The 22,764-nt window shown below is 37.0% G+C and overlaps 1 protein-coding gene across 7 annotated transcripts; it reads left to right on the top strand.

The window, feature by feature from the left end:
* The first annotated feature begins 2,771 nt into the window (after positions 1–2,771).
* Plaat1 (phospholipase A and acyltransferase 1) lies at positions 2,772–22,514 on the top strand. 7 transcript variants are annotated; one of them, XM_047564888.1, is made up of 5 exons: positions 2,772–2,859; positions 11,768–11,955; positions 12,828–12,966; positions 16,442–16,707; positions 22,242–22,514. In XM_047564888.1, exons 3-5 carry the CDS (start codon positions 12,828–12,830, stop codon positions 22,341–22,343), a joined length of 507 nt encoding a protein of 168 aa, XP_047420844.1. In that variant the 5' UTR covers positions 2,772–2,859; positions 11,768–11,955; the 3' UTR covers positions 22,344–22,514. The 7 variants fall into 7 exon arrangements, with proteins under 7 accessions (XP_047420844.1, XP_047420843.1, XP_047420839.1 ...); XM_047564889.1 differs by lacking the exon at positions 2,772–2,859 and adding an exon at positions 3,539–3,738; XM_047564887.1 differs by lacking the exon at positions 11,768–11,955 and having other exon boundaries at positions 2,773–2,859.
* Positions 22,515–22,764: the final 250 nt, after the last annotated feature.

The following is a 22,764-nucleotide window of genomic DNA, read 5'->3' on the forward strand; positions in this document are numbered from 1 at the left end:
TATTGACCAAGAATGTACAAAGCAGAATGAATGAGAAGCTTGAGCAATTTGTACAAAAAATACAATCTGAGCAGACTTGTTGCCTGCACATTCAAGTCAAAGAAAAAGCTTTTACTTTAATAGCACAGATTCTGAGGGCCAGCGTTGAAGCTATCCGAATGGCGTCTCAGCTCTCACTCATTGTGCTTATGTAGCCAGTATTTCATCTCCGCAGATATCTCATTTAAGGCCATGAGGTTTTCAAAAGACCATCTTCATACCTGGTCTCATTCATCTTGTATTTGTACAGATCTTTTATTTTTGTGGATCTTTTTTTTTTTATCAGCATGTAGACAATGTGTATTCATTTTACCTTTAGTTATTAAGATACTTGAGTTTACATCCACATATTTTCTTAGTTTTGTTTTGAATTGACAGATAATTGTGTATATTTATGGAGTGCAGTAAGGTTTCAATGCATGTATCTATTGCATAATAATCAAACCAGTGTATTCACCATATCTATCGCCTCATTCATTTCTTATTCCTCTATGGTGAAAACAATCCAAATTCAATCCTCTGTTAGCTATTTTGAAATAGTCAATACGATATTGTTAACCAGTGTTTTTTTAAATCTAAAAGTAAGGTTGTAGGGCCACAGGTGTAGTTCAATGATACAGTGTGTGCTTAGCATGAGTTCCATCCCCAGCACCACAAAATAAACAAATAAATTAATGCAATTTTTGCTTTTACTGTCTAATGAAAGAGGGTGTCTGGACAGAGGAAGGCTCTTGACTAAGGCCTGACTTTAATTCTACCCCAGGAAACCCTCTGTGCATATCTCCATGTCTCAGGTCTCAAATCAGCTGCCGGGACCTGAATAGTCACAGGTTTCTTATCAGCATCAAATACACAAAAGATATGAAAGTTCCTTACTACCTACAAGATATCTACATACCCAGAAATATATACAGGCTTGTTTTGAAGCCTCCATCTAATATCACACAATGCCAACAATGCCAATCGGTTTTAGTCTCCATATGTTAAAAACACAAATAATGACTCTTGTTCCCTCACAGAGCTATTGCTAGACTGTGGACTATTAATTTAATAACAAACATGACTAAATCATCTCCATTTTGATTATTTCAATATGTTTCAACCCAACTAGGCAGCAACTGAGAGTGTTGTCCACTTAATAGCCAAAGTAATGGGAACTGGTTATTTGACTGTAATCTAACATCTGCTCCAACTGTGCAGCATGCACAGCCCTCTAGATTCCAAGATTACAGCTCTAGATTCAAACTTTGCCTATTTCTGTCCAAGGCTAATGCCTCATTCTTTCTGAATGGAAATTAATTCTGTTCTACCCCATCCAATAGAGTGCCATGGAGAGATCAACCACCTATCTCTTCCACCTGTAGACATGGGGGGAGATTCGGCCCTCTTGTACTACAAGCTCTCTGTATTTCTCCTATAAATTCCATTCAGGCATTGAGTTGAATTCATTCTTAACTAAATGCATTTTATCTATACCTGGCAGGGATCTAGAACTAAAATCACAAGATTTATTTCATTTTAATTCTATTATGAGGCATTTAATCACAAATACCCCCAAAATGAAAAGCTAATTTATCATCTGGCCCTGACTGAGCAACTCTCCTCAGTTCACATTCATGAATCCATAATGCAGGGAGGAGACTGGATGATTAAGTGTCCGATTAGAGAAAACAGATTAACCTGGCAAACATAATAAATTTAGCTCATAAGCGGGATGGCTTTATAAATGCTCACAGTAACTCTCCTGTATAAAATCATGAACCACTTCCTTCAGTGATGACTCAATTGAAGTAGTTGAGGAGCATAAAATAATACATGTTTATGTCTTTCTCTTTGAGACATTAACAAGGTATTGAAAGGCATATCAGATTCAGTTTACAACTGTAACTGTATATTAAGTAGAAAACTTGTAAGAAAAATAGCACATAAAAAAACAAAGTTATAACCTCTCTAAGAGTCTAGTTTCTACTTGCCAAAAATTTGTTTGCTCATAATATCTAGATTTCAAATGCTTTCCATGACTTTCTGGGCACTCTATGTTTCCAAAGGTGCCAAAAGCAGACCTCAGGTTTCAGTCATGCAAGTTCACCCACAACCTTCTTAAGGGAACCCAATTCCTTTCTAAAAATAGCTGCATATTTAGGTACTTCTTATCTCATTATGCATAATACATAAAATTAGCTTGTTATATTAGCCTTTGAATCTGTGTGTGGGGGGGAATACTTTGAACTGAAATTCCATTTACATCAGAATAAGAACCTAGAGCTAAAACATAGTGTAATGTGTATTCCCTATGAGCCTATCTTAACATTTCTAGGTTCAACAAGACAGGCCATCTTCGCAACCACAGTCCCTAGCAAGGCACCTGATATCACAAAGGTTTAGTTGGTTCAAGTGGCTGGGAGGGATGTAACCATTCAGGTAAGGAAACAGTTGAAGAAAAGAGCTCTGCAGTGCTCCAAAAAGTTCACTTAACAGTCTGCCAAGCCTTCCTTACTTAGCTGGTTAGTATTCCTGGCCTGTCTTCTTTTTTTTCTAAGCCCTGAGTAAAAGGATACTCTCCATGCCCAGCTTTATTTTTAAACACACATGGTTGTATTCCTGGAGACCTCTGCTGGCCTACCTGACTTGAAAGAGAGTTACTTAGGCCCTGCTCTATCACATGAATCTGAGTCACACTGAATAAGGGACTTGGTCTGCTCATCTGTCTAGAACCACGATCGTTTTCAGAGACACGGCAGGGCAGGGTAGGTGGGGAGGGGAATGAACTGCCTGAGAGAATCAGGTCTTTAATGAAGGCCCCATCCTATCTAGAGCCAGGTAAATTTCCCACTGAGGGAAATCAGTACTCGGAGGCGCAGCGGCCGGCTACTCTTGCTTTTTCTGTTAATCTACTTGCTTCTCCCCACTCTGCAGTTGACCTTGAGCTGAGGGACTGGTGACAGGGAGGGATCCAAAAAGAATTGGCCTATGTGTGTCCTCGCTACTGGATGCTTCCTTGGGGTACAGGGACCAGGATCTCTTCTTCCCTGAAAGAATTTGTGTAGAGCTAGAACAGGGTGTAATGTCCAATGGTAGGTATCCTACCATTTCTAGACTCAACAAAATGGATTACCATTATAACTGCAGCGCCTAGCACAGCCCCTGATATCATGAAAGTTGGTTGCAGGAAAGTCCAAGCGGCTGACCGGAATGTACCCTGTTCAGGTACAGGGCTGGGGCTGTGCTCTGAGCGCCGGGTTCGTGTGCTTGATTGTGCATGGGGCGTGCGGAGGGCAGCGCTGTGTCTGTGGTTCTGGGTCGAGGTGGGTGCAGCGTGTGCGCAGAGGTGGGTGGGTGTTTAAGGGCAAACAAAGTTGCACCTGCAGGTCAGAGGGTGGGAGCTCCAGGAAGGGCGGGGCGGACCCCTGGCGGCCGCGCCCCACCTCGCGGGCGGAGCCGGCGGCGCCCAGAGCCCTAGCGTCGAGCGTCGGGCGTGCGCTGCTGCGTCTGGGGCGCAGGGCGTCGCGCGCCTGGCGCCCGCGGAGGGGCGGGTCTTCGCGCGACTGGGCTGGCGTTGGCGCAGGTGGCGGGCCAGCGGTGGTCCACCGCTACCTCCTGGGCCTTTTTCGGGTGCGGATGGAGTCGTCCCGCAGCCGCTAGAAGAAGGGTCGCAGTTGTGAACCAGGGAGAACCCCGGACATCAGCACCTGCTGCCGGGTGAGGGGAGATGACCCGGGCTTAAGAGTGAGGTGTGCTGGCGAAGGGAAGGAGGACCTCTAGATGCTGGGAACCATGTTTTAATCAACTGTCAAAGAGGAAAAGTTCAGAGGGTTAGAGAGAGTCTGATCTAATTCAACCCCGTGGAGGAACTGAGTCCCCAGGGAAAAAAGAGACTTGCTTCTTCAACTTAACGTAACTATGAAGTGGCAGAACTGGGTCTAGAAGCCGTCTGCTTCTCAAGGCTTTTTATACCTACTGTCCTTATTGAAATGAATATGAATAATACAAGTGGTCAGTATTATCTTAGAATTTGGAGATAATTATGGTGCTATTTGGCATTCAGGACTATTAATATGACTCATCTGCTGGAAAAATTCAGCCACTTATATCCTTCTTGAGCTTGAGTTCCTTATTCCTTCATTCATGAAACATTTGCATGGCAGTTATTTGTGCTAAACACTGCTACGAACTGAAAGTCTAGAGATGAATGAGAACCAGCCTTCCATATGAGGCAGAAGAGAAAATTCCCCAGAAAATTCCACTGACACAGGTGTAGAAAGTGGGATGGGCTGTTAGCATGCTGTATGGAAACTCTGAAGGAGATGTCTGTCTTTCTGGATGACTGGAGGAAGAGCTAAGGGGAGAGGTGGCATCTGACCTGGATCTTTAAGCGCAGATCACTTGGGGACATTTGGAAGTGGGAATTTCAGATAGAAGGTTAAATGTTAACAAAACAAAACAAACCCCACCAACCAAAACAAAAACCAAAACAAACCCAGCATCTGAAACAGCAGCCACCACCTCCAGATGTGTGGGAGGAAAAATGGTTTGATAGGCCTAGAATCTAGGATGCATAGAGGCCAAAACTGAATGGGAGTCAGTGGTGGGAAGCCTTGGGAAGATTCCAAGCAGAGCATGATGGGACGCAGTTGCTGAAGATGGTTAGTTTACACTGGAGTGGAACTCAGCTGTAGAGTGAGATTGTTGGACCAAGGATCCATGTAACTGTGAGGGTCTGAGGATTAGCCAGTCCAGGAGCACAGGGCTTCAAGGCAACATCTCAGTGTAGCAGGATTATGGAGGGATTCAGCTGAAGTGGGAAAGGGTCCAAATCACATTGGGAGGCTGAGAGTTCCATTCTGTCCCTGACTATACAGGAAACACTTATTTCTTTTGATGCATCCCCAGGGACCAAGATGGAGCTATAAATGAGCAGCCTGTTTTGGCAGTTGAAATGGGAAATTTCTGATACAAAGATGAAAGACTTACCCTCATACCACTCTATTATAACCGATTCATGCAGTTCTGTGCAAGTGAACTGTTAAATTTGAAGCATCTTTACCTTAAAGGTGACACAGAGATAGTAGTAGAGGACTTTTAAAATGCATCTTTAATTGGTTCTGTGTTATCTCACACTTTAGAAATACTGGATTACACACCTGTGCCTGAACAAAATTGATAGATGTGGTTCAGGTAAATCACATTAGCCAAGCACATAAGCTACAGCCATTTGCCTAAGGTTTGAGTCTAGGAACTTTACAGAAGCTTTTTGCCCTACCCTGACACTTCCTGAGCAGGAGAGAAGCAGGGTTTCCCCAGCAAGACTCCACTTCCCATTACTCACTAGTTCTGCATATGAATGTTTATATGAAGTATATATTTGTGTGCTTTTACAACATCTAATAGGTGTTTGAGAGCAGGGAAAAGATGAGGTGTTATTTAATAATTCCTTTGGTTAATGATATTATCAGTGGTATAAAAAAGGAGTGTGAAGTCTGAAGTATGAAGACCTAAAATTAAATTCCAGTTTTGTCACTTTCTACCTGTGTGACTTCAGGTCTGGCACTTAACTCATCAGAGTCTCTGTTCGTTACCTCATCTGTAAAATAATGATCATAACAATCAGCTCAGTTTTTTACGAGTCACCACTAGAATTCTTCCTCTTACCTTTTTATAGCCACACCATATTCTTCTATCACTTCCCTAGCCCCTGACAAGCTTGATCCATTCTCTATTTTTATAACTTTGGCATTTCAAGGTTGTTATATATGGGGGATCAGAAGTAAGCAACCTTTTGACCCCATTGAGCACACTTCTCTGGAGATTCATTCAGATTTTGCATGTATCAACAATTGTTTCAGGTTAGGGAGAACTAGAATGTGGCTCAGTAATGGAATGCTTGCCCAATATATTGAAGGCCTTGGGTTCAATCCACAGCACTGAAGAAAAAAAAAATTGTTGCATTTTATTCCATAGTATGCCTTCAGCACAGTTTTCTTTTTATATTGGCACAATATTAATTGTACATATTGTTGAGGTTCAGTTTGATATTCCATATATACATACGGAATATATACTTATAATGTATACCACCCTTTTTTACACCCTCCCCACCTTCTTCTTCCTAATTTCTAGTAATCACTATTCTACTTTCCGGTTGACTTTGTTGTTGTTTTTAAAGTTCCCACATATTTGAGAGAACATGTGGTACTTATCTTTCTGTGTCTGACTTCCCCCCTCCTCTTCTTCCTCTTCCTTTTCTTTCTCCTCTTCCAATTCTTCTTCCTCTTCTTTCTTCCCTTTCTTCTCCTCCTCCTCCCCTCTTCCCTTCCTTCCTCCCTTTTCCTCCTTCTCCTCCTTGTTGAATTTTTTTACTTCCCATATATATATATATATATATATATATATATTTTTTTTTTTTTTTTTTCTGGCCATCAACTCCTTGTCAGATGTCTAGTTTGCAATATATTTTCCCATCCTGTAGGTTGTTTCTCCACTATGTTGATTGTTTCCTTGGTTTAATTCCATATGTCTATTTTTGCTCTTTTTTCCTGTGCTTGGGGTGGGGGTCCCATTCAGAAAATCATTGCCACACCAATGTCTCGAAGTATTTTCTCTTTCTCCCTTGAAGTTTCCTAATTTCAGGTCTTATACATTTAGGTCTTTGATCCATTTGTAATTGATTTTTGTACAGGGAGGGAGATAGGTATCAAGTTTGAGTCGTATGCCTATGGATAACCAATTTTCCAAACACCATTTATAGAAGGGGCTGTCCTTTCTCAAGTGTATGTTTTTGACACCTTTGTTGAGAACCATTTGGCTATAGATGTGTGGGTTTATTTCTGGGACTTCTGTTCTGGTTCCTTGGTCTGTGCTTCTGTTTTTATGTCACTACCATATGTGCTTCTGTTTTATGTTACTGTGACTCTGTAGTATGTCTTGAAATCAGGTATTGTTTAAAAAAAAAAAAAGACACAGCTACTGTGATTCATTGTTCTATCTTCTAAAGATTGCATTCACTTTTCGGGGTCTTTTGTGCTTGTGTATGGATTTGAGAATGGTTTTCTCTAGTTCCTTGAAGAATGTCATTAGTATTTTGATGGGTATTGCATTGAATCTGTAGATCACTTTGGGTTGTATGTATATTTTAATAATATTAATTCTTTCAATGAATATGGAAGGTCTTTCCATCTTTTTGTGTCTTCAATTCCTTTCATCAGTGTTTCGTAATTTTCTTTGTAGAGGTCTTTCACTTCCTTAGTTAAGACTGTTCCTAAGTATTTTTTGGTGGTTATTTCTTTCATGATTTCTTTCTTAGTAAATTTGTTGTCAGTGTATAGAAAAATCACTAAGTTTTGTATGTTGATTTTGGATCCTGCTACTTTCCTTGATTTTTTTGTCAGTTCTAATAGTCTTTTGGTGGTTTTTAAAGGTGTGTGTGTAATATATAAATAAAGATAATTTGACATCTTATTTGTATGCCTTTTATTTCTTTCTCTAGACTAATTGCTTTATAATTATTACTATAATGAATAAGAATGAATAAGAATGGTGGACCCACTTTTTTGTTGGTTAGTCAAGCCAGAGGTTTGACAATTTTGTTTATCTTTTCAAAGAACCCTTTCATTCATTGATCTTTTGTACTTTTTTAGTCTCTATTTAGTTATTTCTACTCTGATCTTTGTTATTTCTTTTACTAGTTTTGGGTTTGGTTTGTTGTTGCTTTTTAAGTCCTTGAGATACAACATTAGGGTGCTTATTTGAAGTCTTTCAATTTTTTGAAGCAGACACGCATTGCTATAAATTTCTCTTTTAGTACTGTTTTTCCTGCATCCCATAAGTTTGGGTTTGTTGTTCCATGTTTGTTGTTCCATTTTTGTTTTGAGAAAAATTTTAAATTTTTCTCTGACTTCCTCAATGACCAACTCTTTGTTCAAAGAGTATTGTTCAGTCTCCATGCACTTGTATAATTTCTAAAATTTCTTTTGTTGTTGCCTTCTGCTTTTACTCAGTTGTGATTAAAAAAGATACAGGATGTGATTTTATTTTTAAAAATTTGTTAAAATATTTGTTTTGTAACAATATATTGTGTAATCTAGAGAATGTTCCATACACTGATGAAAAAAAAAAGTGTATTCTGCAGCTGTTGGATTAAGTGTTTGTCCATTTGATTTGTAGTATGCTTTAACTAATGTTTCTTTGTTGATTTTTTTGTTTGTTTGGAATACAGTTTTCTATCCTTTCACTTTAAGTCTGTGTATCTTTACTGGTGAAGTGTGTTTCTAGTAGTTTGCATATTTCTGGGTGTGTGTTTTTTTAATCCATTTAACAAGATTGTATATTTTATTGGAGAATTTTCTTCAGTTACATTCGGGGTTATTATTGGTAAAGATTTATACATCATTTTGTTGATTTTCTTCTAGGTATTTCATTTATTCTTTGTGTTTTTCTTCTTCTTTTGTTCCTTTCTGTGATTTAATGGTTTATTATTTTGATAATGTTTGATTCTTTTCTATTTATCTTTTGTGTATTCAATCTTTTAGTAGGATTTATTCTTTCTCATATGTTCATAATGGTAGCTATCTTTCTTTTTTGGATGTAGAACTTCCTTAAACATCTTTTATAAAGCTGGTCTGGTAATCACAAATTCCCTCAGTTTATGCTTGTCTTAGAAAGTCTTTATTTCCCCTGCATTTCTGAAGTGAGACCTCAGTTGGATAGAAATCTTGGTTGTAGTTATTTTCTTTCAGTACTTGGAACATGTCATTCTATTCCCTCATAGCCCATATGGTTTCTGCTAAGAAATCTGCTGTTAATCTAATGAAGATAATCTTAAATGTAACTTGGGGCTTTGCTATTGCAGATTTTAAAATTCTTTCTTTGTCTTGTACTTTTCAGTTTGACTGTAAACATGCTACGATGAAGCTCTTTTCAAGTCATGTCTTTTTGGAGTCTATATGCCTCCTGAATATATTCTTATGTTTCCTAAGATTATGGAAGCTATTATGTCATTGAAAATTTTTCTATGCCCTAAACTTTATTCTCCTCTACTTTGGGTATTCAAAAAAATGTGGATGTTTGTTAATTTACTGATGTTCCATAGTTACTAAATACTTTCTTCATTCTTTTTTTTTTTCTTTAACTTCTGACTAGGACATTTCAAAAGACCTGTCTTCAAGTTCAGATACTCTTTCTTCTACTTGATTTACTGTATTCTTCAGGCTTTTATTGACTAATTGCACTCTTCATTTTCAAGATTTCTCTTTGATTCTATTTCAAAATCTCTTATCTCTTTACTAAATTTTGTATTCATATCTTGTATTATCTTCCTAATTTCATTTAATTCTATCCATATTCTCTTGGAACTCTTTGTGAATTTATATAATCATTCTTTTAAATTCTTTATCAGGCATTTCACCTATTTCGTTTCTTTGGAATTTGTTGCTAGAGAGTTATGTTCTTTGGAGGCCTCATATTACCTTTTTTCATATTTCTTTGTTCCTGTATTGATATTTGTATATCTGGTAGATCTAGTTACCACTTTTATGGGGTGACATTGTCACTGTTTTTTTACTTTAATACTCTGATAGGTATGTAGTGATATCTAATTTTGGTTTAATTTGCATTCCTTAATGGCTAGTAATGTTGAACATGGTTTACTTGACATCTGTGTGTCTCCTTTGGTGAAATGCATCTTTATGTCTTTCAACTACATTCTGATTGCATTCCTTGCTTTTTTTTTTTACTGTGGAATTTTGAGAGTCTTTATATGTTCTAGATACTGATTCTAGCTTTTATAGTGCAGATGCTTTTAATTTTGAATACTTCCAGTTCATCAGTTTTTCTATTATGGATCATGCTTTCGGTATCAAGTCTGAGTACTAACGCCTATGTTTCCCCCCTATGTTTTATAGTTTTACATTTGTTGTATAACCTATGAGATTTAAGTAGAGGTCTGTTGATGACTGTGGGTTTTGTTTATGTTTTTATTTTCCCTACAGATGTAATCATTCCAGCACCAATTGTTGAAAATCTTTCATAAAATAGCATATGGCTTTTGTCAGTCAAAATTGCCTGTATAGTTCTATTTCCTTTAACTTAAAAACAAGGTGAGAGGGTTGGACTAGCTATATTCCCCAAAGTGCTGAGATCCCAGGAGGCCTCAGTAGCAATAGCAACTGAGGAAGAGGCAGGTGGGACTCTTGCACCCTTTCTGATTATAGCCAGGTACTGCTGCTTTTTACACTTTATACTTTTGTGGGTCTGCTATGTGGTTGTGTACAAGGTCCCTGCTGCTAAGCAAGTTTCGAAATCATTGGATTTGATAGAATCTGAAGTCTCTTTCTGCAGTAACTTCTTGTAATTCTAGGAGGTCAGTGTCAAAACCCACTTTTTCCCTTACATACTACCCTTCAGGAACCTCACGTTCTTTCTGGAGGAATGTCTTGTGTGAAGTATTTTCCTTTTTATCTTTCTTTCTTTTTTATAAATATGACAGTCTTTGTGTAATCAATTGATGTATGCTTCATAGAAAAGGAAAATGTGTTAAATATATTAAAATTGTGCAGTAGAATTGTCAATTATGGCTGGAATTATCTTAGAATTATCAATTGTGGCTGGAAGAGAGGAAAGGAACCAAAATCAACCAATCTCAAGTTGGCAGACAACCACCTCTCCCTTACCGTCACTTGTCCAACTCTTGCCAGTTTTCATAAAGCATTTGTGTCCACTTTTAATCAGTTCACAAAGAGTTAGTTTCTTTCAAAAGATATTCAAAATAAGTGAGTCAGCCCTATATTCTTAAGCTTATCTTCAAGATGATGAAGCTGAGACTGGTTCTGCGTAATCTGCCCAAAATTATCAAAGTGGCAAAGAACAAGTAGAAGACTGAGAGAAAAGCTCACATTATTAACCCTTAGTCTGGTTATTTTCCCTTTCTATTTCATAAAGGGTTTCAATGGGTATTTTCCAAAAGTTAGCATTTGCTAGGGTACCTTTTATCTATAAAATTGGATAATAATATAATAAACTTAAATAGTTGTGAGAATTCTTTTCATTTAATTAGGGTTAATTGAGATGGTACATTTTAAAAAAGAAGTTCTCCCTTTTCAAGTGGTGGTTATTATTATAAGTTCAGCTATAATAGGTCCCAAATTCTAGTAGGCAGCTGTGTGTGCTTGTTGATTCCTATTCATGGAAAATGTGTTTGTTTATATTATAGTATATTATCTATTTTCCCTTTATTCCCCATGTGGTCAAATTGTGAACTGCCATATTATTAAGACTCAGACATATTTGTGAGGGGGGTTAGACTAAACGGTTTCTATAAAGGGGTTTTAATATTATTTTTCAACAGATGGACAGCTTACATTTGGCCACATTTCTATGACAGTGTGATGATTGAAGTTTTCAACAGATGGCACACAAATACTTGGGAAAACACCCTTCCAATATTAATTGTTGTAAGAAAAAACCTTTTAGAGTGCCAGAAAAATGAAAGTCTGCATTCCCAAGTCCTTAGCCTGTGCTATTATAATCATAATCTAGATGATTTGGAAGTTTCCATTTCTGGCACTTGAATTTATTTTGTAAATGAGTGTACATGTCTGCATTAGAGTGAGATGATGAGGAACTCTGTCGACAATTAGAAATTCAATATGCATACATCATTAAATCTCCCTCTGATTGTGGATAGATGTATGTAACTTTCTTTTGCTGAGTTATTCTACTTCTATGCCATACACAGAAAATGTAGCCTCCATAAAAATCAGCTGTCAGAGACTTATATGTTTTTTTGAAGAGTATTCACTTAGAAGAAGGCAAAAACCTCACCAACTCAGAATTTTCATACTTGATTTGTCTATATGATGAACCACTCAACCTTCCAAGTTGTCCTGCTTGTACTGAGACCACCTTTCTCTGCTTCTGGAATCCGTAAGTGAGAAATCAGACTTTGAGTGAAGCAGTAAGGGAAGTGGTATAGATCTGTGACAGCACCGATGGTTGTTACAGTGGCAAAGGGCATCTACTGATAGTTTCTAGTGGAAACTGAAGTGCTTAGACATGCTACAATGCATAGCACATTTATGAATAAGAAAAAATGCCCCATATTATGTTACACTGAATATCTGGTTGGACATCCATCTGAGCTTGGAAGTCATCTCTGATTAAATTAATGACATTAAATTAAATTCTGTAACACAAAGTATTTTTTGCAGAGTTTTAATGTTCAAAGAATACTAGCATCTACCCATATCTCTTCTCCTTGATTTTACTTTGCTGAATATAAAAGGCTGAAAGACTTCTGATCTTATGCTCAGGAATCCTGACTTTTAATGCTAAGTAAGTGCAAGCATATAGACACCTTACGGTATTTTTTTAGTGTACTAATGGATTGAGCATTTATACAGTAGAACAGAAATGTGTGCTACATTTACCTTCATTTTACCTCTCCTTTCTGTTTCAAATAAGGCATATTTTAATACTTAATAGTTTTGATTTTGTGTGTAAGTAAGCTATATTAACTATGAATTTGTGGATTTAGGGAGAGAATTATAAAACATTTGAGTTGTTGAAATTGATCAGGTTGAGAAAAGCATTACTATAGAAAATTAAGCAAGAGCAGAAAAATTTGTTCTCTGCTTGTGCATATAAATTCTCTTGGAGTCATTCTAAGAGGACAGTGGCAAGGGTCTTACTTTAATAAGTAATACAGTCTTGATAAATTCTGCACCTTTTGTTTCTGTGAAAGTAGTGAACTGATTCTCTTTTGGCCAGCTCGATCATTCTTGTGACTGTCGTTTCAGATGGCGCATAATGATTGCTTCAGTTTGGACTACCATGGCAACCCCCACCCAGGGGACTTGATTGAAGTGTTCCGTCCTGGCTATCAGCATTGGGCGCTGTACTTGGGTGATGGTTATGTTATCAACATAGCGCCTGTAGGTAAGGTTTGTTTCTCATGGCTCCCGGGAGTTTTTTAGTTTTCTCATAATGAAAGACATCATAAAATCATAAAACTGATATAATGTAAAAAGTAGATAAATCAAACTAATCTAGGTTTAGGAGGGACATTCTAAGGAAGCACATTGTCATTGAAGAAATCGCAAAGGCCAATTAATGTTAAAGTGTAAAGCCTCTATACTTAAAAAAAAATCACAATTAAAGAATAAATAACTACCTGGTGAAGATATTTGCCCAAACATGACTAAGTTCAATATCCTTATAGATAACACAAGTAGATGATTCAACACATATTCATAGATTATTTAGTATATGCTGAATGCTGTTAGACATCTCCCTACATGGTGAAGCTTATATTTTAGTAGAGAGAGAGACCAAAAACAAATTACAGTAGTAAATGTTAGTTGGGAGATAAGTGATATGGAAAAAAATCAGTCAAATAGGTGGGATAAGAAGTGCCAAAGGCAGGGAGATGGAGGTGGGGTGTTGTGATTTTAAATGAAGTGGTCGGGAAAAATTCATAAAGTACTATTTGAGGAAAAACTTGGAGGAGGTGAGAAAACAAGTCAGATTCTATCTGGAGAATGGCTGAGAGGACAGCAAAGCTCAAAATCCCAACAAACAAATGGACAAAGAATTGTGAACAGTTTGTAAAAGAAGAGCAGAAGCTAGTACACATTTTTTAAAATTTCAACTTTGTAGTCATCTACAAACTGTAAAATAAAACAATGACAGATTGCATGCCTGTCTCATTAGCAAACAATAAAAAGTGAAAGCAGTCAGTGTTGATAAGGGAATAGTGAAATGAACACAAAGAGATTGTCCATGGAAATGTAAACTGATAGTGTCATTCACAGAAGCAATTTAGCACTATGAATTAAGTCTTAAGAGTTCATATGCTCTGACTTTAATTGTACTTCCAGGAGTCTGGGGAACTATTTAGAAATATGTACAAATACTTCTGTATAAGGGCCTTCGCATATGCCTCATTTATAATGGTTTAAAAAATCGACACTGGCTTAATGTTCAATAGGGGAATGGTTAACACATTATTATTTAGCCACAGAATATTTGGTATCTGTATTTAAGATTATTTATTTGCATGTAACAAATAAAACTAGAATTAGCTTAAGTAAACAGGTAAAAAGGCAAAGTCATTGTTGCATCGAAGGGAACTGCACAAAGGATAGAGGTGATGCTGGTCTCAGAGATGTCTGATGTAGGATTTGAACCCAGTTAGAACTCTTGGGCTCACATCTGTGTTCTTTTCTCTGTGCCTTCATTCTCCCTGGCTTTGTTTCTCTAAAACTGAGGACAAAAAGCAACCCGAGGCTCTCATTTTTTAAAGTCTGTAACTTAACAGGAAAGAGCCCTGCCTGTTGTAGTTCAGAAAATCACAGAGAATGACTCTAATTAGTCCACCCTGAGTCCCATGCCCATGACTGGACCAGCACCTTGCCCAGGACAATTGGATGCTATGGTCAGCTCAGATAGAACCAGTTCCAGGAAGAAACAGGCAATGGTGGGATGGGGAGTTGGTTAGATTAAAAATAACAGCCAGGCATTAAAAAAATAATAATAACCTGACCATGTTTAATTGAATGGGAAACAGTCTTGATAAAGTATTTATTTGAAAAATAAAGATTAAGATGCAATAAGCAATATGATACCCAGTTTGCAAAAGAATTATGTACAAATACACCCATGTGCATGCACTTATATATGTGCATTAGTAAGAGAAACATAAAGATACATCAGAGTGATAACGGTTACTATTTCTAGGTGATGGGATGAGTGATTTCTATTTACATCTTTATACTTTATTTTTCTGTATTTTCTAAACAGTTAATGAGCACAAATTTATTAGGAATAATATATGCAAATAATATGAAATACTTTTTCTTGATATCTTTAAAGATAAGTGTGTATAGGTCTGAGTCTTACTGTCTTAGGAAGTCCTAAGAATTTTAATGAAATGTTTTTACAGCATTTTGAGTTACTTTCTTTCTGTTCTAAAATATTGTAAGTAGAAATGGCAAATAAAATGGCATTTACAATTCACAGCTGCTAATTTCCAAGATCTAGTGATTAACACTAAGTAGCCTCATATATCCACATTATCTCTACAGTTTTCACATTGGAAAATAATGTGAGCTGTTTTCTTATTTTCTACTGTGAAATTCCATATTAATGTTTTCACTTTAAAGTCCATATGGTTCAAGCAGTGAGCTCTGATCCTGTAGATTAAAATTCTATTTAAATTCTATTTAATTCCTATTTCTCTTCTTAACAACTATGATATTTTCCAAGTCAGTTCACCTCTCTGAGCTTTAATTTCCTGATTTTTACATCAGACTAGTAAAAAGTTTAATAATTTTAACTAGGGTAAATATGTTTGTAATGTAATGTATAAAACTTTCAGTGTGTAAGGTTAACTTAGAGTACTACTCTATTAGAAGGAGGATATACAGAGGGTAATGGAAAAGAAAGTTTGCTTTCAGTCATTAATAAGGGAGGAAATTTCTAAATGCAGGCTATATAGAGGCCATTCCTCTCATGAGTCACGTGGACATGACCAGGCATAGCAGTCGTGGGCAGTTGGAGAGAGACCAGGGCCTGCCATTAGACCTGGTCCCTGAGAAATTGCCTGTCCAGCCTCAGGAACTTATAGGGACAGGTCAGGACACAGAGATTCCTGGCAACCTCCGTGTGAGTACTTACTGAGGCATCTGTGATAGAAAGCCTGGGCACATGTCCTGTAACAGGATAGGATTCCACAGAGGCCACATCTGGTTTATAGTATCTATTAAGGTTAACTTTAGGTTCAGCACTTTAGTTTCTTGGCCAAAGGAACTGGCAAGAATAAAGCAGGGCCTTAGACTGATTGGAGCTGTACCTCAGGACTGTGTTACCCTACAAGTTTCAGAACAGGAAATTGGGCCCCATATTGAAGTTTAGTTAGAGAACAAACATGAAGAGGTGGTTCCATGAGGAGGGTGGCTTAGGTGCTAAGACAGGCATCCTAATCACAGTGCACTAGTGCTAAGCCTCAGTTAGTTAGTCAAAGGGTTTAGATGCTGAGAAAGAAACAGCATGATAGAAAAGGTGGGCAATAATCTCATTTGTACTGTGTTAGAAACACATAACCAAGATGTTTAATAACACCAGTCTCTGGGGAACTTATTTCCTAAGATTAGGTAAAATGTTCTCACCCAATGTGTTCAGTGGGAAAATCATAAAATTTCAGAAAATTTTTCATATATACTCAGTCATATAGTATGAGCATTATTGATAACACAGAGTGAGAGCTATGGCTAAGATTAAATGGTTTTTGGTTTGATGGTATGTAAGGAGCAGAGCTAGGTCTTAACATCCTAGCATTTCCAAAGTCTTTAAATGGCAATGAAATTCACTGGACTGGGTCACTAAACCTTGCTAACCATAATTGTCCTTATAGATGGCATTCCTTCATCATTTACAAGTGCCAAGTCTGTATTCAGCACAAAGGCCCTAGTGAAGATGCAGCTCTTGAAGGATGTGGTGGGAAATGACAAATATCGGATAAACAATAAATACGATGAAACGTACTCCCCTCTCCCTGTGGATGAAGTCATGCAGCGGTCAGAGTTTGTTATTGGACAGGAGGTGGCATATGACTTACTAGTAAACAACTGTGAGCATTTTGTGACTTTGCTTCGCTATGGAGAAGGAGTTTCAGAGCAGGTGAGTTTCTTCCTTGAGAACATAGTAACTGTTAGCTGTGATAAAGGTCTCAGGCGACAGAAGAAAAAAATATGAAAATATAAAACCACTGAGGGACAAAGAAGAAAATTGAGTTGTCCAAGGTCATGTAGCAAGTCAGTGATCAAGCTGAGAATAGAAGGTGAACATCATGAATTTTGAGCTGGAGGGGACTTGAAGTAGAATGGAGACCACAGCTTTCCATCAGTCTTACTGCCTTCTCTTCTCCAGACTTTCCTCATCACTCTGCCATACAGCTGTCTCAATCAATAACCTCAGGTATAAAGAGAATGTACTGAAAAGAATGCTGATTTTGTTGGCTTCATTTGCCACAAACATAGATGATCATGCTGAGATTCTTTTCCAGTGACCCACAGAGACCAACTGATAACATGTCTTGGTGGGTTTGTAAAGGTTTTCCATTTCCCTGTAATGCTAGTTTCAATAGAATTTTGTGCTTTTAAATAGATCCTTTGATTCGTTGAGCCTTCGGAGACCTTTAACAGATTGACTTCAAAGTACTTTGCAATTTTGGCAGTTGTCACCACTATCTGATAGTATAGCAGACCCCCAGCTAACCACATGATTACTTTAGTTGCCCTTTCCTTACTTACTTTTCTGCCAATCCAGTTGCATAGTCGATGTTTTAGCCGGAGGATTTATTAAGGTGATAAAAGAGAATGAATACATAAAACTTACAAGAGGAAGTCCTCTTCACCCAAAATAAATATAAAAGTGTTAATTTTTTAAATTGAAACAACAAAAATAACTTTATACCTATTAAATTCCAGGGAGTTATCACCTATAAAAACTTTAACAATATGACTAAAAGTTCAAAGAATAACACTATACGATTTCAATAATATTTTAAGAACTTAAATTTATTCAAGACTTCCAGTATCTTAAAATGGTGGATCAATTATATAAACTTCAATTCTAAGAAGTGAGGTTTAATTCTCACAAAAGCTTGGAAGAGTTGGAGATAGAACATAATGAAAGGATGCATTTGTTTTCATTAGAAAATAATATAATTGGAAATTCATTCTCATTAGGAAGTACATTAACATAATGAATGTTCTGTTCACGTAGAATGATCAATTGCTTTTGAGCCAGAACACAGAGGACACACACAAATTCCTCTTCACCCTTGCATTGAAAACTAGTGTTGTTGATAGGAAGCGGGTTCCATTCCTCATCTTTGTTAATGATAAAGTTGTTCACTGCACTCAGCAAGTAGTTTTTATTTATTTATTTATTTATTGAATTTTTAGAAATGGGGAGGTTTAACAATCACAGGGCACAAAGTTCAGCTATACATAAATTAGTTTAGATATAGTGTACAATAAAGTACAGATTATTAACAATACTGTTTGTTGTATACTCAAATTTTGCTAAGATGATACATCTTATGTTAAGGGCTTTTACCATAAAAGGAGAAAAACCACCCCCCACACAACAAAGACAGAACAAAAAGTCCACAAATACACAACACACAACACAACAAAGTCCAGCAAAGGTAATGGGAGGAAACTTTTGGAGGTGATGGATAAGTTTATGGCATAGATTGTGATGATGGTTTCATGGGTGTATACTTCTTCCCAAGCATACCTACTTGTTTACATTTTGTACATGGATATTTATATATGTAGGCTTTTTGCATGTTAATCATACTGGAATAAGGTAAAAAGGGTCATTAAATAAAAATGGGTTAAAATCATGTTATTACTTTGATTCAGACTTGCAATCCATCATCTTTTCACCTTTCATACCCAGACTTAAGACCCATGAAAAACAAACTATTCTTAACAAATCAACAGTAGAACTTGGCTCTGGCACGTTCTAATGACAGTGGTACAATGACAACCTTAGGAGCCTCCCTAAGCGATAGTGTTCTACTGATGTGAGCAGGAACCCAATCTTTATCACGTAGCTAGGAGACCTAGGGTGTATTATCTGTTTTCTACTCTCTACAAGGAGATTGTTTTAAAAGTTCTGGGAAATATTTGTCTCTTAGCATACTGTGTTATGCTTTATTCATCCTGATGAACAGCATGCCTACAATGGTTATTTTAATTATGTTTATTTTAGAAATTTTATAGATCTTTGTTAGATCCAATAAAAATCTCTATCAGAAACTACAGAACTTGGATTACTTATTAATTAATATCATTGCTATTAAATAATAGCTAGTATTAATATTATTACTAAACAATGGCTAGTAGTAGATTTTTTTGGATCTTCTTAAGGCTTAGGAGACTTGAATTTAGAAAAATTTTCTTAAGGAATGGCTACATAATTCTACAATTTAAAAAATTAAAAATGCACGAAAATTATAAGAAGGGTGGAAGAATGTGGTACCATCCTCCTTTTTCTTTGTGCTTTTCTCTATTAAAAAAAAAAAACAAATGACAGTTTTTTTAGAGCAGTTTTTAGGATCACAGCAAAATCAAGCCAGGTTCTTGCCCCTCTTTAAACATACATCTCCTCCACCATCAGCATCTCATATCATATTTCTTAAAACTTCCAGACTATCTTCCAAGGTCATCATACCATTTTGCATTCCCCTTACCAATGAGTAGGAGTGCCTGTTGTTCCACATCCTCGCCAGCATTTGATGTTGTCAGTGTTTTGGATTTAAGCTATTTTGATAGGCATGTGGTGGTATCTCATTATTGTTTTAATTTGCAGGTACCTAATACATATGATAACTTTTCATATGCTTATCTGCCGTCTCCACAACATCTTTGGTGATGTGTCTCTTAATATCTTTTGCCTGTTTTCTAATAGGATCGTTCAGTTTCCCATTGAGTTTTTTTTTTAATTTTTATTTTTTACAGACTGCATTTTGATTCATTGTACAAATGGGGTACATCATTTTGTTTCTATAGTCGTGCACGATGTAGATTCATACTATTCGTGTAATCATACATGTACATAGGGCAATGATGTCTGTCTCAGTCCACCATTATTCATACCCCTCTTCCTCTCATTTACCTCTATGTAATCTAAAGTTCCTCCATTCTTCTCTCACCCCCTGCTCCCCCACCCCCATTATATATCATCATCCACTTATCAGGGAAAACATTCACCCTTTGTTTTTTTGGGATTGTCTTATTTCACTTAGCTTGATACTTACCATTGAATTTTATGTCCAGATTTTCAATTCTGTATAGGACAATGGGTCAGAATGGGTTAAAATGTGTCTATCTTTGTATAAAATTGCCAAATGCTTGAATAAGCCTGGGATAAGCCAACACCTGACAATACCCTGCCTGTGCTTCAGGGTACCACTGGAGCCTTCAGGTCTCAGGAAGGAAACACTTGATACACTCTGCAGTCATCTGTAACCCTGCTATGCTGATATCAGTACATAGACATTCCAGATTAGCTGATGTTTCAACGGGCATGCACAGATCCCAAGAATGAGGCCTTTATTAATGGCCCGCAGACAAAAGACCTTCCAGAGATCAAGAGTGCAGAGTCAGATTTGGTGGTCTTATAACCCTAAGTGAACCATGAAATAAAGAGCTCCCGTGCATGCTGCTTCACCAACAATATTCTCAAATGTTAAAATCCCATTAGATGTAAATCCAAGGGATTGTCCCGGTTACCTCGGATTTTGATATTTATGATGGCACTTGAAAAGAAGAGAATTTGGGGTCTGGGAAACTGCATGTACTGCTGGAAATGACTTTATTGTAATAACATTTGTCCTGAAGTTTCAAGGAATTTTGACTTGGGATCAGGTTGCCCATCTCTTCCCCAAGCCTTTCTGATATTTCTTTAACATCTGTTTCCAGAAGCTAAAAGATACCTCATCTGTTAGGCTTGCATCTGTCTGGGTCTACCCCACGTACAAGGTTCTGTCATTTTCCCAGGGCTGTACCTGTGACACTCATTGCATTTTCATGTTTTGTCACTGCCTATTCCCCTGTACCAGGCCTTCCTGGGATCCCAACTTCTGCCTGGAATTATACTAGGTTTGGGCTTCATTTACAATCCTGTGTCCCTGCTGATTATGATCTTTGCCCCCTCTTTGGAATTCTTCATGAATCCTGCATTTTCCTTTTTCCCCTCTCCCCCATGTATTATGTGGGTAGCCCTGAGATGCTGTGACTTCTGGTTCTCTCACACGGAATAATTTAGGTAGTAATTATTTAAACATTGTAAATAAAATAAATGTAAAATAAATAATCAAATAAGCACAGCAAAAATTATAAACTAAAGTAAGATTTGTCAGAACTCAGAATAAGTTGTTTTGTGGTACTATTTTCCCTAGCAACCAGAGGTTGGAGCAGAGGCAGGAGTCATAATTATAGGCCTTGTCCCTGCATACTCCCAAGATTGGGTGATAGAGGGAATACATACTTCAAATACTTGGAGCAGATATTCCTGCTTGTGCCTCCTTCCTGGTCCCAGCCCTTCCTGTTATTTCCAACAGGGAAACAGCATTTAGGAAGGCAGTATTTCCTTGTAGTAGTCCATGCGTGGCAAGCTTATGGTGGAACCCTGATGGTTAGACAGAAGGCATAGGCAAATGAGACCTGGGTCGGGTTTCCAGCTGTTGGACTGCTCCCCAGTCATTTGAGAAAAATGTTTTTCCTGATCCTTACATCCCAGAGAACAAATGCTGTTTTAAGAACACCTGATGACTCTGAAGTGTGTGAATGTGACCTTTGGGTCATAAAATTGCACTCAAACCCATGTGGATGGAAGGCAATATCCATTGAATGCCATTAAAACCATGAATATTCATTAGATCCCTCATCATGATGATGATTAATACCATTAAAACTATAAATGTTTGAACTCCTTTATGGACAATTGAGCTTGACAGTGGTTTATTTTATTTTGTCTATATGAGAAATTAATTTGACATGATAGTTAACATCAGTATTGACTGTTCTTGACGTCTGTTTACCAGAATAGAAATTGTATCTACCAAATAAGAGCTTATAGGTATTTAGCTTAGATCACATCCATATTTTATTGGCAGACATTCTTTAGTCCAAGAAACATGCACACATACATACACTGTACTCACCCTGATATAGACTCACTCAAACAAGTGCATATTCAGGGGTTACAGGCTGCTAGAGGGAGAGCATGGGTTCCAGAAGACTCAGTTGATCTCTCAGTGTCTTGGTGGTATGACCTTGGGCAAATCACTTACAAGCTACCATGTTTTACAAAACAGGAATAGTGCTCCCTCTCTCACTGGTGTACTACAGTGATTAGTAGGACTGGGTACATAATGAGTCTATATACTGTCAGGTGCTTAAAAAATGTGAAGAATACATATCAATATGTATTTGTGTCTTTGCATAATTAAAAAATTATAATTTTATTTCTTTATACAGAATTTTAATTTGGCATTGAACTTTCAATATATTCATTGTACATTAAAATGGGTATTCAGTTTAGGAAACAAACTAAAGCTTCATTTAAGACACAGAAATGTCTGTAAATAAGATGTATTTTTTGTTTCTTGTTTTTTTTTTTTTTTTTTTTTTTAGGCCAACCGAGCAGTAAGTACCATTGGATTGGTGACAGCTGTTGTTGGTGCCTTCTCATTCCTGGGCTTATTTCCAAAAAGACAAAAAGCAAAATACTATTAACAATTTATTGAAGAGATATTGGAACTGAAGGAATTTGTGAAGAGGACAATAAAAAAACCTGGAATGCATACTTATTTTCAACTCATCATTATTGTTTCAAATTCTGATGATGGATAGCAGGCTCTTTAATAAATTGCTTACTGATAATATCTTATCATTGAGCCAAGGAAATTTTTTCCCTACTAGCATAGATTTGCTGTGGCAGCTGGAACAAAAAGCAGTAGCCTCTGAGTGAGCCAGCAGAGGATCTTAATAAAATCACATCACATTTTATTTTCTACTATAAATATTGTTTTCCATTTCCCTAAGGGTGTCTATTTTGCCAGAGGGATGGAGAATCATTTCCAGAGGGAAGGAAAGTTAAGAACCCCAAATTGTTAGGGTTGACATCTTAATTCATATTCCTTTTCTTGTGAGAAAA

This window comes from Sciurus carolinensis, chromosome 9 (genome assembly GCF_902686445.1).
Source record: "Sciurus carolinensis chromosome 9, mSciCar1.2, whole genome shotgun sequence".
In the NCBI taxonomy this organism is placed as follows: Eukaryota; Metazoa; Chordata; class Mammalia; order Rodentia; family Sciuridae; genus Sciurus; species Sciurus carolinensis.